The sequence below is a fragment of the Bufo gargarizans genome, unplaced genomic scaffold, assembly GCF_014858855.1.
Source record: "Bufo gargarizans isolate SCDJY-AF-19 unplaced genomic scaffold, ASM1485885v1 original_scaffold_1370_pilon, whole genome shotgun sequence".
NCBI lineage: Eukaryota > Metazoa > Chordata > Amphibia > Anura > Bufonidae > Bufo > Bufo gargarizans.
The window spans coordinates 237,204-255,287 of NW_025334326.1; the positions used below are offsets into that span (position 1 = coordinate 237,204).

Sequence of the window (18,084 nt, forward strand, 5' to 3'; positions counted from 1 at the left end):
TTATCGCACTAGCCTATGAGCAGTTAGGTCAGCAGGCAGAGAAATTGTGGCACCGCTGATCGGAGGAGAGTCACTGACCGGGCTTTCCTCCCTGCACATCCTTTCATAGGGACCGTATAGCAGGTGGTCTGCTCATAGGCACCCTATCGATTCCTGTATTTAAAATGCTAAATGTCTCTGCACAAGACCACGTCCCGTACATGTGCATTGTAGAAGTGATGCAATATAGCAGGAGCACGTCACGCTCCAGTTAAAGTGAAAAACTGCACTACACTACATTAAGAGTTAATTTAGCCCAGAGGGGTCTTAGTATGTTAGAAAATCTAGAAACTTAAAAAAAATAAAAAGTTATAAATATAGATTTTTTTGTTTTGGTTTACCTGCAGGCGGCCATGCTTTAATGTATCCTGTGCAATGTACGATCACAAACTGCGGCTCTCCGTCTTTAGGGGGACCCAGGCCGCTCCTATAACACAAAAAGACTGGTTACTACTGGCAACGCCAGTAGTGGATAGATCTGGTGGCTTGGAAAGCCCGTTCACCTGCATCTGTTCCTCATGAAGCCGAGCCTGTTCATGGCAGCCGATTCCCCAGCAGTGGTCCCACATCTGAAAAGAGGAAAACAGTCATAACAGGGTTAACGGGGTCAAACAGTGGAGCGGTGGTCACGTATGCTTGCTGCCACTCCATTCCGCTCTATGGGGGCAGCCGAGTGTTTGGCTATAGGGGTGGATAGGCACTCGGGTCACGGCACTAGGTTACGTACAGATGCCCCATCTTTTTCACGGACACAATGCCACGCTCAGCTCCATATAACAACTAGGCTAGTTCTCCTTTGACATTCTACGGACCCCAATCCGGACCGCCTTACCTCATTCTGCAGATGAACGACCTCCGGGACCCCATGCACATTCTCATGGAGGACTGCTGACCCTCTTTCTTCACTGTGCCAGTTTTCAGGTCTAGGATGCGCCCTATAAAAAACCACTAGGTTACAGGAGGACTAGATAACGGCACCTGGTGCGCCATGTACGGGAATACCGCCTGTAGCTCACCCGTCATGGCGTTCTCCGCTGTAGAGAGCTGCTCCCGAAGCTTGTCCACATCATCCGGGTGAACCTGGTCGTACAAGGTGCTCCCAAACCACTCGGTCTGGGGCTGGTTGAGGACAGGAGTCACGGAGTCCGAGACGTACACGATCCTTCCCGTCTCGCAGGACACAACGAACAGAAAGCCGTCTGCCGCCTCCAAAATCAGGTGTTTGAGCTCCTGTGAGAGAGAAGGGAAACGGAAATCTAAATCGGAGATGACAATCCGGCCACTAGGGGCACAAACTTCCAGTGCAAACCATCATGGACTTTTAATCCATATGCCAATGAGCAGTTCAGTGCACCGAGGGCGGGCACACCCGACGATCAGCTTCTTTTCATCCAAGCCTATGTTGCGCCATTCCTCTATTACTCCTACTAGAAGATTATGAATGAATTACCAGTTGGGGATGTGTCTCTCCACAGGTTGCTGCCACCAGCAAGGATTGGACAGTGTCTGACTGAGCAGGAACACCCTTCCCAACTGGCAAGAACGTCTAGCAGGAATAATAGAGGAACAGCACAACATAGTAAGAAGAAGAGATGCTCTACAATTGTCACTTGTCACTACATGGGGGAAAGCAAGTGGTTACTACACCAGACATGACAGGAGAGGTGGCAGGTCCTCCTTAAAGGTCCCCCCGTCAGGATTAGTGAATGAAGATAATAGAGCAGCACCAGGAAAAGTTAGTTCTTTATTGGGACTCCACGCTGAAGAGGAGGAATGCACATCTATAAAACATGACCCTTACCCATAGCATACTCCGTGACAGGAGCATACACGTATACACATATATATAGTAGTGTCCCTGGTAAGCGGCGGCTTTATGGATCCCTTTAAATCTTTATGGTGCAGGCGAAACCCGATTTATGACCCTCTCTTCACCGACCTGGCCTGGCGCTCCTTCCTCTGGGCTCCTTCCGCCTGGCAGTGAACCGACCGGCGCATGCTTCATTTCCAAATTCTCTGTCTTTTACTAGATCCCTATGAAATAAGTTCTGGAGCATCGTATCTTAATCGCTTACATTGTTCCTCCTGGAAATAAATTGTCAGTTGGAAAGTGGGGTGTCTCTACGCCAGGCATCCTCAAACTGCGGCCCTCCAGCTGTTGTAAAACTACAACTCCCACAATGCCCTGCTGTAGGCTGATACCTGTAGGCTGTTCGGGCATGCTGGGAGTTGTAGTTTTGCAACAGCTGGAGGGCTGCAGTTTGAGGATGCCTGCTCTATGCAGTCTGACACTGTCCAATCAGTCAGCGAAGTAACAGGCACCTCTGATAAGGGAAATGGTAACAACCAGCTGCCAATGTATACTAACATTTCTAGGAGGGGTAATAGAGGAACTGCACAATGCACAAGGAAAAACTCTGCAGAACTGTTCTTTCATGAGACGAGGACATGTCAGGAGAGGGGACGGCCTGCTCTAAGGTGGCAGGTATCTGTCAGACAAGATGGCCGTCACCCAGACGCCACCAGCATTAAAGAAGTTTCCGGACCCTGTATGGGTAGGTAGTCGTATGGGGGCTTGTTCTACCTACCTTATGTGATAGGACAGGCCACATTTTTCTGTGATGACGTGTGTAATATTGGAGGCGTGTGGCCCCGGCCGACTGCAGAAGTAACCCTAATCTGAGAAGGGGGTGCAGCACCAAACTGGAACCGTGGCCCCTTGGTTCTCAGGATTGTGGGGCCCCCAGCAATCACACACTGAAGGGATAACCCAGCTAAACGACCATAACTTTGTGTGATGGGAATGACCCTTTCTTGTAATGAGCAGCTGGACACGACAAGATCTCAAGACAAATGGGGAAAGGTCCCATTCACTGACAGCAAGCAAAGATCTTGTAAATAGTAAAAAACAAAAACAAAAAAAAAAACATTGAAATTGGAATTCACCTAGGTAAAGTAACCAGCAGTGAAAGCCCCTCAGAAATGTCCTATCTCCAGTCACCATCTCCTCGGGACTGGAGGAAGGTTATTAACCCTTGTGTTGACCCAGACGCTGCTAGAGCTGATAACAAGGAAATGATCCGTCTCCAGTTCTCACCCTTCGCCTACATTCCATCACTGTCTCACGCAGTCAGTCAAGAAATAGCAGTCTGACGGGGTACAAAAGGGACCATATAAACAGTTTGAAGGGGTTTTCCGTCATTCAGGATTGTGGGGGCCCCTGCTGATCAGTTTTTTGAAGAGGCCTCCTCGCAGCATACTAAGCACAGCGCCATAGATCGTGTAGTGGCTGTACTTGGTATTGCAGGTCTGGTCCATTCACTTGAAAAGGACAGCGCTGCACATGAGCCCCTAGGAGATGACCACGGTGCTCACCGGAGAACCACAGCCTCTTCAAAACAACGAACCCTGGCCCCCCTATCTATCACATATTGATGATCTATTATAATCACAAGACATATTCAACCCCGGTGTGTTCATCCAAGGGTTAAAGGTGTTTTCTCAGGATATGCCCCCATTGTCCGATAGGTGCGGGTCCCAGGACCTGTATTGAAAACGGAGTGGTCACAGTGGTGGCTGGAGGACTCCGGTCTGGCCACCACCAGGCACCCTCCCCATAGAAGGGAATGGGAGCGCGCCGCGCATGATCGGCCGCCGCTTCCATTCACTTCTATCGGTGCAATAGCCAGCGCTCGGCTATTTTTGGCAGCCCCATAGAAATGAATGGAGGCTGCGCACCACTTTCGGGCTCCAGCGGCGGGACCCTCACCTATCAGACAATGGGGGCATAACCTAGCGATACGCCCCCGTTGTCTGTGATGGGAAAACCCCTTTAACTTGTACTGAGTCTACGGGGATTGTCTACTGCCTACACAGTAAGGCAGACAGCGGCTGATGCAACAATACACTTTGATCAGGGCATTACCAGGTCCGTTCTAGTGGATGATGGGGGTTTCGGAGCCAGCGATGAGTGTCGTTTGTCTGTGACGTATCAAAGTTCCCCTATGACTGGAGATATAGGGAAACTGAAGCAGTCAGGGCACATCTTGTGGAGACGAAGAATAGCTGCCACTTCCCTTCTACTGTGTGTCTGAATGTAAAGAGAACCCGTCAGATCTACATGTAGGCAAACAGGGGGGCTGAAGGGAAGGTACCGATTCTAGTGGAGGAGACGCACCGGGAGAACTATGCAAACAAGCTCTTCTCCAGAAGGAAGAAACTCCCTGAAGAGCCATGAAGTATGATTGGAGACATAAGCCAAACTCGGACCGTGCTGTTTCGGGGTTTCTGCATTCGGGACATTTGCAGCATACCCCATTGACATGCCATAGATATCCAGATTGGACAACCCCTTTAAGCGCTGAGCCTGTACCCTGCTGAGCCTTACCTGATCGGTCAAGAAGGACGGCTTGTAGGAGCCGTCTGTGGAAGTGTTCCCTGTTCCCCGCAGAGACTTCATATGGGACACCGCCATACGCAGGATGGTGAGCTTGTCTGGCTTGCGTGCCAGGGCGCTGCACGTGGGCACCATGTCGGAGAGCTCGGTGATGTAGGCGGTCATTTTATTCCTTCTCCTCCGCTCGATCTCGCTGTGATTCTCCCTGCGGCAGAACAGAATGAACAAGGGTCACAGAAGGGCGGACGTCCGGTCGGCCACATCTTCCGGGTTAGAAGACATCATGCCAGCCATGCGCGTCAGAGGGAGAAGAGTACAGAGGGTCAATACCACAGGACGTTAGTACAGTGACACAGACATTTTATATCACGCCACAGGCTCTGCCTCCATGGTAAACCTCATCACTGGCTTCTATAGTGATTTAGTCCCGCTGAGCTCATGAATCATACAAGGTAGACCAGCCTGGTTGCTAGGGATGCCCTGCCTTAGCAACCATAATCTGTCTATAGGGCTGTCCGACATCTCTTCACCCTTAGCAACCAATCCATCTCAGACATGAAGGAGGCGGCCTAGCAGTGCTCGCTTTACACAACTGGATTAGTGGCAGTAGACCACTCCATTTTAATTCTGACATGCTTTTATAGATCTCGGCTGCTGGTTTGTAAGAGTGTAATGCGGCAATGTGCCCCATGCCAACACACAGAGGAGAACATGATGGAAGCAATGGGGAATGGCCTAATTGACTTTTCAGGCCATTTTATCAGCGCACGCATATGGCGACATGATTGGAAGTGGCACGTGGGTCTACAGACACCTGCCGGCCCTTGGTCTTCCAGGACGTGGCTTCTACATGAAGCAGCGATAGTTTCACCACCAGATCTTTGAGAAGTTCTGATAGACGTTCTTCAGTACCTTCTGCATGATCTTCTTTTGTTTTGCTTTCGTTTTGACATCTCTTCTCCCTCGCCCAGCTGTCATCTATTAGCAGTGATCCCTATATATCTCCTTCCCATACTGCCTCACCTTGCGGTTTATATTACATCCTGGATTGTGTTCTCTGCTAGAAGTTGCTACAGCTGGGTTTTCAGATAAGTCTATTTCTGTATTTGTTGGTTTTCCTGTTGGCTTGGTTCTAGGTGACCCTGACTCCCTCCGTATTACGTGCAGGGAGCTGGTGGTCGTGTCCCCTCACTATTATAGGGTTTGCAGGTGTCATTCAGTCTAGGTACCTGGACATGCAACCTTCTATCACTGAGATCTTTGCATGGGCTGAGAAGACAGGGAGAGCTTCAGGGCTTTAATAGGGACACCCTTTTGTTCCTTAGTTTTGGATCAAGCCAGTCGGATCATATTTGTAACTTCCTGTTTTCTGTTACACCATCCGTGACAGATAGGCGGTGAAAAGCTCTCAAGAGCTATACAGAAGTAAATGGAGCGATCATCACACCCTGCAGTGCCAACCCTATTAAATTCTACTGAAATGCGGATCTGGGGGACCAGGGCGGCGTTATTTATACGCATCACGTCTGTACGCCATAGACAAATATATTGATTCCAATGCCGATTAACTGGGCTACTGTCCAGGCTCCATGTCTAGGGGCCTCACAGCAAACTAAAGCCAAACAACGTGTTGTATGGGGGTTTTATTTGCAATATGAGAAACAAGAGCAAATCTGAACCTCTCTATTTAGGAGGTCACAGTCCTGACATGTAGACTGTCAGAGTGGGATTCAGAAAGTATATACTACAGACCATCCCCACTAAAATACCAATGAGTGCCTTTAGGACTTATAGGCACTATGACAAAGGAAATGGATATCCCTATTCGTCCAGATTCTATAGGCCCTATAAAAAAATGGAATAGCCGCCCCAATAGACGATCCCCGACACGGGGAGCATGCTGGACCTCACCGATCCCCGACACGGGGAGCATGCTGGACCTCACCGATCCCCGACACGGGGAGCATGCTGGACCTCACCGATCCCCGACACGGGGAGCACGCTGGACCTCACCGATCCCCGACACGGGGAGCACGCTGGACCTCACCGATCCCCGACACGGGGAGCACGCTGGACCTCACCGATCCCCGACACGGGGAGCACGCTGGACCTCACCGATCCCCGACACGGGGAGCATGCTGGACCTCACCGATCCCCGACACGGGGAGCACGCTGGACCTCACCGATCCCCGACACGGGGAGCACGCTGGACCTCACCGATCCCCGACACGGGGAGCATGCTGGACCTCACCGATCCCCGACACGGGGAGCATGCTGGACCTCACCGATCCCCGACACGGGGAGCATGCTGGACCTCACCGATCCCTGACACGGGGAGCATGCTGGACCACACGATCCCTGACACGGGTAGCATGCTGGACCTCACCGTTCCCCGACACGGGGAGCATAGTGGACCTCACCGATCCCCGACACGGAGAGCATAGTGGTCCTCACCGATCCCCGACACGGAGAGCATAGTGGACCTCACCGATCCCCGACACGGAGAGCATAGTGGACCTCACCGATCCCCGACACGGAGAGCATAGTGGTCCTCACCGATCCCCGACACGGAGAGCATAGTGGTCCTCACCGATCCCTGACACGGAGAGCACGCTGGACCTCACCGATCCCTGACACGGAGAGCACGCTGGACCTCACCGATCCCTGACACGGAGAGCACGCTGGACCTCACCGATCCCCGACACGGGGAGCATGCTGGACCTCACCGATCCCCGACACGGGGAGCATGCTGGACCTCACCGATCCCCGACACGGGGAGCATGCTGGACCTCACCGATCCCCGACACGGGGAGCATGCTGGACCTCACCGATCCCCGACACGGGGAGCACGCTGGACCTCACCGATCCCCGACACGGGGAGCATGCTGGACCTCACCGATCCCCGACACTGGGAGCATGCTGGACCTCACCGATCCCCGACACGGGGAGCATGCTGGACCTCACCGATCCCTGACACGGGGAGCATGCTGGACCACACGATCCCTGACACGGGGAGCATGCTGGACCTCACCGTTCCCTGACACGGGGAGCATAGTGGACCTCACCGTTCCCTGACACGGGGAGCATAGTGGACCTCACCGTTCCCTGACACGGGGAGCATAGTGGACCTCACCGATCCCTGACACGGAGAGCATAGTGGACCTCACCGATCCCCGACACGGAGAGCATAGTGGTCCTCACCGATCCCCGACACGGAGAGCATAGTGGACCTCACCGATCCCTGACACGGAGAGCATAGTGGACCTCACCGATCCCTGACACGGAGAGCACGCTGGACCTCACCAAATAATACGCACCCGTAGTCCTGCTGCACAGTGCCTGTGTACACAGCCTATTCCAGGACAGATCTCAGCCACATGCTGTGCGTCCTTTATGTGGATTTTCACCTTTTGCAATGCACAGGGTACAATAGACAGCTAAATCCCAGTGCAACACAAGCAGAGGATTGGGGGAACTTTTCCCATAATAGGGGCTGCCCAGTCATCTGGGCAATGGTGGAAAATATTACAATATAATACTCACTGATCGCTCCTGGTCCCGTGCCTGAGATGACAGACATGCAAATGAGCCTCTAGGAGCAACGGGGGCGTTACCATTACACCTAGAGGCTCTGCTCTCTGCACTTTCATTGACAGGGCCAGGCACAATCACTTTTACACTGCCTGTCCATCACATTACAGAGGGTGCGGCAGTTGCAGAGAGAGCTGAGCCTCTAGGAGTAATGACAACGCCCCCGTTGCTCCCAGAGGATAATTTGCACTTATTAAAACATAATGTTTCTCAGCTTCCAAGGGCACATGGAACAGGTACAAAACTGCTGACAGATGCCCTTTAAAGAGGTTTAATAATACTCCTCGGGATTGGTCACCAGCATGTAATTGGCGGGCGTCCGACGCCCAGGACCTTGGCCATTCAGCAGTGCGAGGAGGCTGCAGCGCTCTTTGCAGCCCAGGCCCCTTCACTTGAGCTGCACCTAGTCCAGTGACATCATGTTCATTGGTCACGGGCACCACGGCCTCCTCAAACAGCTGACTGGCGAGGGTGCCGGGCGTCACACCGATTAGATATTGACGACCTATCCTGAAGGTAAGTCATCAGAATTCAACATTCAGACAACCCCTTTACAAACTTGTAGGTGGCCGGAATATCCCTTTAATGATGGTAGCACAAGACAGCGTTTGGGGAGGGGGAGGTCTCAGCAAGGTGTCCAATAATGACAGACAGAACTATGAATGCAGCTCTGGAGAGTGGTATAAACTGCACCAGGGGATCAATACAATATAAGTAACGCCATGTATGCCCAAAGTCAGCCTATACATAAACTGCAAACTGGCGCTGTTGAGTTGCAATGTCCGGGACGGGAATGTTGTTGATCCCTAAGGATCGCACTTAACAGGTGGAGTTTTCCTTTAAGGCTAAACTTCATCGGCCTGAAGGCCAACCTGCGCTGAACCAGTACAATATCATTCACACAAGAACCAGCGAGCGCGTTGTGGGGCGCTGCTCTGACATAATAGGGAACATGTAAGAAAGTGCAGGACAGGAAGAAAGTTGGAAGCGGAGGGAACCGGAAGCGTAAACCAGCGTTTCTCGCCATGCTCCTGCTCCTACCTTGCAAGTCTTTCCTTATCCGCTGAACTCTGCTCATCGTCTGACCTGGAAACAAAACCAACCAGCTCAGCTGGGAGTAGACCTAGGACCAGGGAGGACACGCCGCCATGTAGCAGTGTTGTGTGCGCGCCATGCATCTCTCACTGGCTGCATTCACGATCTCATTCTGCGCACCAGACAGTCCAGTACCTCCCTGCGGCTGCCTAATCTTACAAGGCTACATGTATCGCTCCAGTGTGTAGAGGACGGAGACGGTAACGGCAGTGAAGTGACTGTTGCCGTAACCAGCTCCGTCCACTACGCCATAGTTTCAGCGCCGAAGCTACTCCCATCAGCGGATCAGCAGGGGGTGCGGTGGGTCGGATCCAAGCTGATCTGATATAGACGGCCATTGTAGCGTTGTGTGCTGTATAGTGGCTGTTCTTGGTACTGCAGCCCAATCCCGTTCACTTGAATGGGTCTGCGATGCGCCAAGGCCACGATATTGACGGAGGTCATGTCACAGGGTTCAGTTTTGTCCCCATTGACAATAAATGGGGACAAAACTGAAGCGTTTTCTTCCGCTATTGAGATCCTATGACGGGTCTCAATAGCGGAATTGAAAACGATAATGTGAAGTAGCCTTAGTTGCCCATAGCAACGAATCGGATTAATTTTTCACAGCTCCATTGGAAAATGAAAGGTGGGATGTCATTGGTTGCCATGGGCAACTAAGCCAGTTCTAATTTACACCAGTTTGATAAATCTCCCCCTATATGATGAGAGATGCTGCTGCAGCATTTTACTGTCTCACCCAAGTGCTGGATTCACAACTACACTGCTGGATACAAATGTATAATGTCCTCCATGCAGCTGCCAGATAGGGGAGCAAGGTCACCTCTTCTGTGTGTATAGTAGACATCATGGCGGCTAGTCTACACCATATCTCAGGAAAAAAAATGACAATTAAAGGCTTTGGATGCCTTTGGGGCACTTTTTTTATGATCCTATTCTACTCATTTTGGGCTAAAAATACGTTTTTGTAATACGTGCGGTTAAAAATCAGTCCATTGGCAGATTGTCCCTTCAGCTGACGGCTCACATGAAGCCTTATCTCTGATCTCCGGACTTTATTATATCTAAACTCAAATTGGTAGGACTATGGCTTAGGCTGCTTTCCAACTTACGTTTTGGGCGAATCCGTCATGGATCTGTCAAAACGGATCTGTTACAATAATACAACCGCATGCATCCGTCATGAACGGATCCGGTTGTATTATCTGTAACATGGCCAAGACGGATCCGTCATGAACTCCAGTGAAAGTCAATGGAGGACGGATCCGTTTTCCATTGTGTCAGAGAAAATGGATCCGTCCCCATTGACTTACATTGTGTGCCAGGACGGATCTGTTTGGCTGAGTTTCGTAAAGCGGACACCGAAAAGCTGCAGGCGGCCTCTAGAGCGGAATGGAGACTGATCGGAGGCAAACTGATGCATTCTGAGCGGATCCTTCTCCATTCAGAATGCATTAGGGCACGACTGATCCGTTTTGGACCGCGTGTGAGAGGAGCCCTGAACGGATCTCACAAACGGAAAGTCAAAACGCTAGTGTGAATGTAGACTTAAATGAGTGTCTATGAGGTCTTCACATGAGCCGTCATCTGCGTGAACTCAGGTGGAACACTCTGCAAATAGACCGATTTTTAACCCCATGTATGACAAAAACTGCTGAAAATTTTTAAGTAAAGACCAAACCCAAAAATAATTAAAAAAATGCCCCAAAAGCGTCCATAGCTTTTGTCAGTTTTCCCTCAGCTGGTGGTGTAGGCTATAGTGCTCATGTATACATATGACCGCTGTGGCTAGGGCTACTTCAGGATGCGCGCAAGATCGCAAGTGATGGTGAATGCATGTCTGTCATCTGTCGGGTTGCAGCGCCGTGTGGGTCGCTACGTGAACGCGCAATATTGCAGTGCGACACTCAGTTCTAATATTGCCGCGTATTATGAAATAGGCCAGTGGGGGGCGCACAGCCTGAGCGTAAATGGAGAACCAATATAATGTGGGGTGCTAAAAAAAAATTATAAATCACAATATGAGTATTCTGAGAAATGTAAGGGTTTATCCACAGGAAATGGCTGGTCTGCTTCTGAGCGTCAGCCAATGTGGTTAACCACTGAAGAGCCGAATATAGCAGCAATACTAACACTGGTAAACAACGCTTACAATGACTTCATATACATTTGAATAGGACCCTAACAACTGAGAATAAAGCAGTCACCTCAAATTGCAGACCCGGTGTGTCTAGGGGTCTAATATTTCTAATACTCAAGTCCAAAGATCTGCAGTTTAATCTGACGACATTGGGGGCGCTCTATGGAAAGGTGGTCCTGCAAGTGGTTCATGCACTCCGTGGTAGTAAAAAGCAATGAACCGTGGCTCCCCACAGACATGACAGAGCGCCTGCATTTTGGTTACCGTCAGGATTGTTTCAGCACTGAAGATACGACGCTTTCCAGAAGAAGAGGCACATCCCCTTTAATGGCTGTCATACCCTGTCATAGTGGGAATAAGAAATGCTATGTCCGTTCTCAAGTCAGAACAGTCCTCGAGAGCGGTCCCTAAGGCTTAACTGTTAATGGTGTTGACCTTCTAGTGTCTCGCTCTCTGCACATTTCTGACGTAAGCTCTTGGGCTTAGAAGCAATAAACAAGCCACTTATTTCCTGGATTATCTCTACTCTCCAGTTAATGGCATCTGGATGACCCTTCCAGCAGGCGTCCAGATACGCCATTACCCCGCATCCTCAGCCACCCACCTCCCGTCATGTGCCGACTCTTCTAACCAAACAGCCGCCACCCTTAGGCCCTGTTCACATCTGCACTGTGGTTCCCATCACGCCGTGTAGAGGATTACTCTTAGCCCTCCGTGTGAGGTGTTGCTGGTAGATTCCCAAACCAGAATCATGGTCCGCCGAACGAATTCAAGTCCGATTAAACCAAGATCCGTCACATGGCAGACGATAGATGGGCCCGACTGACCTATAACCTGCACTCCACAGCGCTGCTAATACGGTGACCTCTTACCTGCCCCCCACACTGTATAGTGCCCCTGACACTTTATGGGGCTCCTAGCACAGAATAATGCCCCCTTACGTGCAACACAATACGGTGTCCCCTACACAATATGGGGTCTCTATCACAGAATAATGCCCCCTTACGTGCAGGCCAACACAAGACGGTGTCCCCTACACAATATGGGGTCTCTATCACAGAATAATGCCCCCTTACGTGCAGCCCAACACAATACGGTGTCCCCTACACAATATGGGGTCTCTATCACAGAAATGCCCCCTTACGTGCAGCCCAACACAATACGGTGTCCCCTACACAATATGGGGTCTCTATCACAGAATAATGCCCCCTTACGTGCAGCCCAACACATAATGGTGCCCCTAACAAAGAATAATGACTCCATACAAGCACCATAACACAATATCCTGCCCCTTATAGGCCCCCAACACAATATGGTGCCCTTAACACATTATAATGCCCCCTTATTTGGACCCCTACGCAAAATTATGCCCCCAACACAATATCCGCCTCTTATAGGCCCCCCAACACAATATGGTGCCCTTTTACATGCATGCCAACACAACATGGTGCCCCTACCATAGAATAAAAAACCCTTATGTGCACCCCAATACAACATGGTGCCCCTACCATAGAATAACACCCCCTCACACACCTCACCTAACCCACAACGAAGGGAGCAGATGTGCGCCAGCCTGTCTAGCGGCTAGGCACACCAGATGTGATGTCAGCACCACTGTCAATGATGGAGCAGGGAGACAAACTTACGACACTGATTCGGTTAACACAGGCGCCAGGGGCCTCCCAATCACTGGGGCCCCAGGTGTAGCAGGGGGCCTCCCAATCACTGGGGCCCCACACAATTGCGTGGTATGTGGAGCCGCAATTGTGTAAGGCCCCTGTTCACATTACTTGGATATATATGCCGTCTACATGGCACACAGGGTACACTGTATAATGCCTGTTTACGGTGTATCCTTGTATGACATGTTGGAGTCTACTGTGCTATGCCATACCATTTTTTTTCAAATCTTTGTGGGATACTGATGTATCCTGGAGGGAAAACACACTGCACCCTTAGAGGGCTAGGCCTTTATAAATGGAGGCTGCCCCGGCAATCGGCTGATCACTGTGGGTGCAGCTAGGGAAAGCATGGCTGACCACATAACGCATGGACGGCTGACGTGAAAAACCGCACATAGTATGGAGCGGCCCGCCTGCTTCTGATCAGATGTGCTCCTGCTGACTCACAGGTCAAGTGCGACCCTTCGAAAAGTCTCAATAAAGTACGCAGAAACCAGCTAGGCTGGAGCGCCTAATGGACCCGCCAGGCCTCATACTGTCACCTTGGATTGCCTTAGGGCTCGCAGAAGCCTGGGATCCAGTATTTCCAGCCTCAATAGCATCTGCATGGATATGAAGACAAGAAGCAGCCTGTCAGGGCAGGAGACAATATCGGAGAAAGTAATTGTATGCTAATGATGTCATTACGAGCGCTGACACAGCCACAATTATCTCAAGTAGAGGTCACCGACTTGTAAAACGCTGTCCTGAGGCCCTTTAGATACAGGGTCCCTTTAAGCCGACATAGGAGCACCAGCAAGTCAACCGGCGCTCACTTAGGCTACTTTCACACTCGCGTTTGGTGCGGATCCGTCACGGACGGATCCAGTCAGATAATGCATCCATTCAGAACGGATCCGTTTGTATTATCTTTAACATAGACAAGAAGGATCCGTTTTCTATTGTGCCAGATTGTGTCAGTGAAAACGGATCTGTCCCCATTGACTTACATTGTGCGTCAGCACGGATCCGTTTGGCTCAGTTTCATCAGACGGACACCAAAACGCTGCAGGCAGCCTCCAGATCGGAACGGTGACTGATCTGAGGCAAACTGATGCATTCTGAGCGGATCCTTTTCCATTCAGAATGCATTAGGGCAAAACTGATCCGTTGTGGACCGCTTGTGAGAGCCCTGAACGGATCTCAGAAACTGAAAGCCAAAACGCCAGTGTGAAAGTAGCCTTACCTCCATTCACAAGTAGCAATCATCTAATGACTGCTCCTGCCCTTTGAATTATTTTTGGTGTTTATTTTAACACCCCCCCCCCCCCCCCAAGAGTTTTACGCCGTATGTATATGGGGCAACGATATGGAACGAACCTTTCTGCAAACAATTTGTACATATATTTCCATCGATGCTCCAATCACCCGCCGTGTAAGGAATGGCAGCACAACTGGGAGGTCAGACCCCCTCCGATGACGTATTCTACAGATACAGCCTCACTTTAACAGATGGGACTATCCCTTTAAGGCACCTCATCAAAAGGGAAGGCAAATGTCTAACAGAAGAGGAAAAATTTTGCAAACACGTGTGGGGATGAAACATGGGTATGATCCCCCATATAGGGCTAGCTTTAGTCCCACTAGCCGGAGGCTATGTAATGTATGAGAGATAGGGAACCCCTATGCGTTTCTGTAGGAAGAGGCTGCCCCTGCATGGTCTGTTGACTGAACCTGGCCTCAGGATCAGAGGTCGGACCCAACGAGTGGTCTTGGGATGGCAGTGATACGTGACTCTGAGACACTGCCCGGGGGCGGCGAAGCTTCCTGCATCCTTGCATAATAATAGAGCACTGTCTGAACAGGAACGTCATGAATTGAGCAAGACGAGCAGTTTCCTGCCTGATACTGGAGGTAGTGCCATTCACAAGCACAGGGAGAATAAGTGACCTGCTCTATGGCTGCTGTATCTGCCCTTCTTGCCTTATATAACTCACAGAATTTATGGCAGACAAGGACGACTCACTTAAAGGGGCTGTTCACTCCAAGGGAGCTTTTCGGGCAGACCCCCACGTACCGATGGAATCCTCCTTAAGTTATCTATGCTGTTGTGTTCCAGCTCCTTCGCTCCCCCACCACGACTCTCCCTGCCTCAGCACTGCACTTCATGTGGCTCCTGCAGTCAATGACTGGTGACATCACACACGGGGGACACCTCGCTGGCTGCGGCCGCCATGTCAAACCAGATGTTGACACAGGGAGTCCCCAGATCTGAAGCGTGAAGGAGCCTGAACCCCGAGGTGTGCATGAGGTATGCATGTTTTCCTCCGTAGTTCTGGCCATGCTGGGGAGGGGGGGCTGCTGAAAGGTCCCCCCAGAGTGAACAATCCATAAGACATATGTACAGCAGACCAGAGAGCCCCTTGCTGATCAGTACACAGTCCATATGCATATAACGAGAAGTAATACGAGAAGCAGGTAAGTGCTGGAGAATAGCGTATACCTACCTTGCAAACCTCTCCTTGTCATTAGGAAGCTGGTCGTCATCACACCTGTAATCCACAAGGTAAAAAGGCTAATTAGATGAAGACCTTATTTTGGGCAAAAAAATAAATAAAATATATATATTTTTTGGGATTGGCCGTGTCTGAGGTACAAGGGTAAAAAAATCCATCTGTTTGCAAACTCTTAGTGTCCGTTTTCTTTAAATCCCGATGACCGGCTGATGTGTGGCTCTTATGGAGTCAATGGGGATCCTGTGGGATACCGGGAAATCCTGAGGCAGGAGCCTTAAGGCGGCCATACACCTGGGCAGATACACTCGCACACTTGGTAGAGAAGGGGGATAAGTCGCTACTGGACACCAGTCTAGGTTGCTCATAAAGGATCAGGCATGCTGAAACCCAACATGCCCGGCCCTTCTTTCCCCGACACCCTATACACACATTCGTCTAGTGTCAGGGGACATATATTATTAGATTATCACACCTGGCCTCCATAAGGCCGGGCTCACACATCGGCTTTACTACTGCAGTCACTGTTCTAGGACTAGGCCAAAACACGGATTTAACGCAAATTGTACCAACAATACCTGAGGAATTTACTGCCGGAGTCGTCATCGTCGTCGTCGTCATCAAAATCCAACCTGGGAAACAGAGAAAGCGTTGCATAAATATCAGCGCTGTAAACCATGAATACCGGATCACACCGCCATCAGATCGTACCCTGAGCGACGCTTGTTGGATCTCTGCACCATGGACCCTCCGGCCTGGGCACTGGAGCCTGGGTTTCCTGAGGACACAGCGACTCCCAGAGCAGGGACATCCGACCCCATCTCTGCAGTAAAAAAAATAAAAATAAAAAGGAATAGAAATTAAAGGGGTCCTCCCACGATTCATGTAAAAATCACGATCAGGCATCATATAGTACGTGACAACCTCTTCCTAACAAAGGGGGGGGGGGGGGGTGTCCTTTCTGCCACCGCACAGGAGGGGTGTCCTGGGACAGCGCCATACACTGTGCAGTGGCTGTGCCTGGAACTGCAGCTCGGTCTCATTCAAGCAGTCGGGGGACCACCCCCCACCATTATCAAAGACCCCTCTAATTCTAACATAAACAAGGAGAGTCACAGATGAGAATGGAGCCGGCCCCAGCCCAGATTGGTTCGCACATGTGTGGCCCTGCTATTTATTACACCGTCATATGGTTTAGATCAGGAGTCCATACACGCGAGTTATTACTGTAGTAATCAGGCGACATGACGGAGCTGCTGGTGGAGCCTCGCTGTACAAGCCATCAAACAGACAGGAATAGTCACGGCGCGTCCGCCAGCGGGCGGCCAAAACAATGTCCCTGCGCTTCCTCATTGCTGGCGGCAGTGTGTCACCATATCCTGACTGAACACATTCCTGTCACCCTCACGAGTCAAAGAAGCAACCGGATCAACGTGGATCCAAAAAGAAGCTAAACCCCCTCATTAAGGCTGGGTTCACACCTGAGCGTTTTACAGCGCGTTCCTACGCGCTGTAAAACGCACAACAGGCAAGAACCAATGCTTCCCTATGGGAATGGTTCTCACCTGGGCGTTTTACAGCGCGTACGATCGCGCTGTAAAACGCCCGACGCTCAAACAAGTGCTTGAGCTTTTTTTTGGGCGTTTGTCGCGCGTTCCCGCACATAGATATTCGGGAACGCGCGACAATGTGTGCACGCCTGTCTCTGTATGCGCGATTGTAAACGCCCGTACAATCGCGCATACAGAGCGCTCGTTTCAGAACGCTCAGGTCTGAACCCAGCCTCAAGGGGTCGTCCCAGGAGAAATATTCTACAAACCAGCACCTGGATCTGAATACTTTTCTAATTGCATGTAATTAAAAATCTATCATGGCCAAAGAGTATAGCGCCACCTGCTGTTTGCTCTTTTTCTAAATTCTCCGTCCAACTCCTCACTGAGGTGGACGCACATGATCTGTTGCATTCTTCAACTGCCGCAAAAAGGACACGCCCCATGAGCTGCCAGCTTTATATAAATCCAGCAGAACAATTGAAGCAATGAATGGGGAGATCTCTGGATCCATGTGAGGTGCAGGGCTGGTTCTGGCTTTGTTAGAAAGAGGTTGTCATGTACTGTACAATGTCCATTTCTTTCCATTTCTTACATTAGTCATGGGATAAAACTTTTAAGTTTAATGTCCCCATGGGATTTATTCTGGTGCAAAGAGATCTCCTCGCACTGTCAGGCCCTTGTCACCATTACACTAGTGTTCCTCTGGCCTCAGTTCAGCTATATCAGACGGGGTTTCCAGTTTTTAACCGCACTGCGTGACGCAGAAAACTACTCTATACCAGCTAGCGGCATTCACTGTAACACAAAAAAAAAAAAAAAAAAAAAAAAAAGAAGAATTAGCAAATCGTCAGCATACCCATCTTCCGAGGACGTACCCTCAAGGGGTGTCCCAGGACCCATCTTCCGAGGACGTACCCTCAAGGGGTGTCCCAGGACCCATCTTCCGAGGACGTACCCTCAAGGGGTCTCCCAGGACCCATCTTCCGAGGACGTACCCTCAAGGGGTGTCCCAGGACCCATCTTCCGAAGACGTACCCTCAAGGGGTGTCCCAGGACCCATCTTCCGAGGACGTACCCTCAAGTGGTCTCCCAGGAC

At 50.6% G+C, this 18,084-nt stretch overlaps 1 protein-coding gene across 2 annotated transcripts in view; it reads right to left on the bottom strand.

The window, feature by feature from the left end:
• Window positions 1–18,084, bottom strand: part of ARNT (aryl hydrocarbon receptor nuclear translocator) — a 41,523-nt gene that overhangs the window by 18,170 nt on the left and 5,269 nt on the right. Inside the window, exons 2-10 of one of the 2 annotated variants that reach the window (XM_044273963.1) lie at window positions 16,147–16,258; window positions 16,014–16,067; window positions 15,430–15,474; window positions 9,068–9,112; window positions 4,427–4,640; window positions 1,056–1,269; window positions 872–974; window positions 543–608; window positions 381–466 (exon numbers count right to left, since the gene is read on the bottom strand). In XM_044273963.1, the coding sequence (XP_044129898.1) occupies window positions 381–466; window positions 543–608; window positions 872–974; window positions 1,056–1,269; window positions 4,427–4,640; window positions 9,068–9,112; window positions 15,430–15,474; window positions 16,014–16,067; window positions 16,147–16,258 (939 nt within the window). The remainder of the gene's footprint in view (window positions 1–380; window positions 467–542; window positions 609–871; window positions 975–1,055; window positions 1,270–4,426; window positions 4,641–9,067; window positions 9,113–15,429; window positions 15,475–16,013; window positions 16,068–16,146; window positions 16,259–18,084) is intronic. The other variant, XM_044273964.1, reaches the window with a different exon arrangement.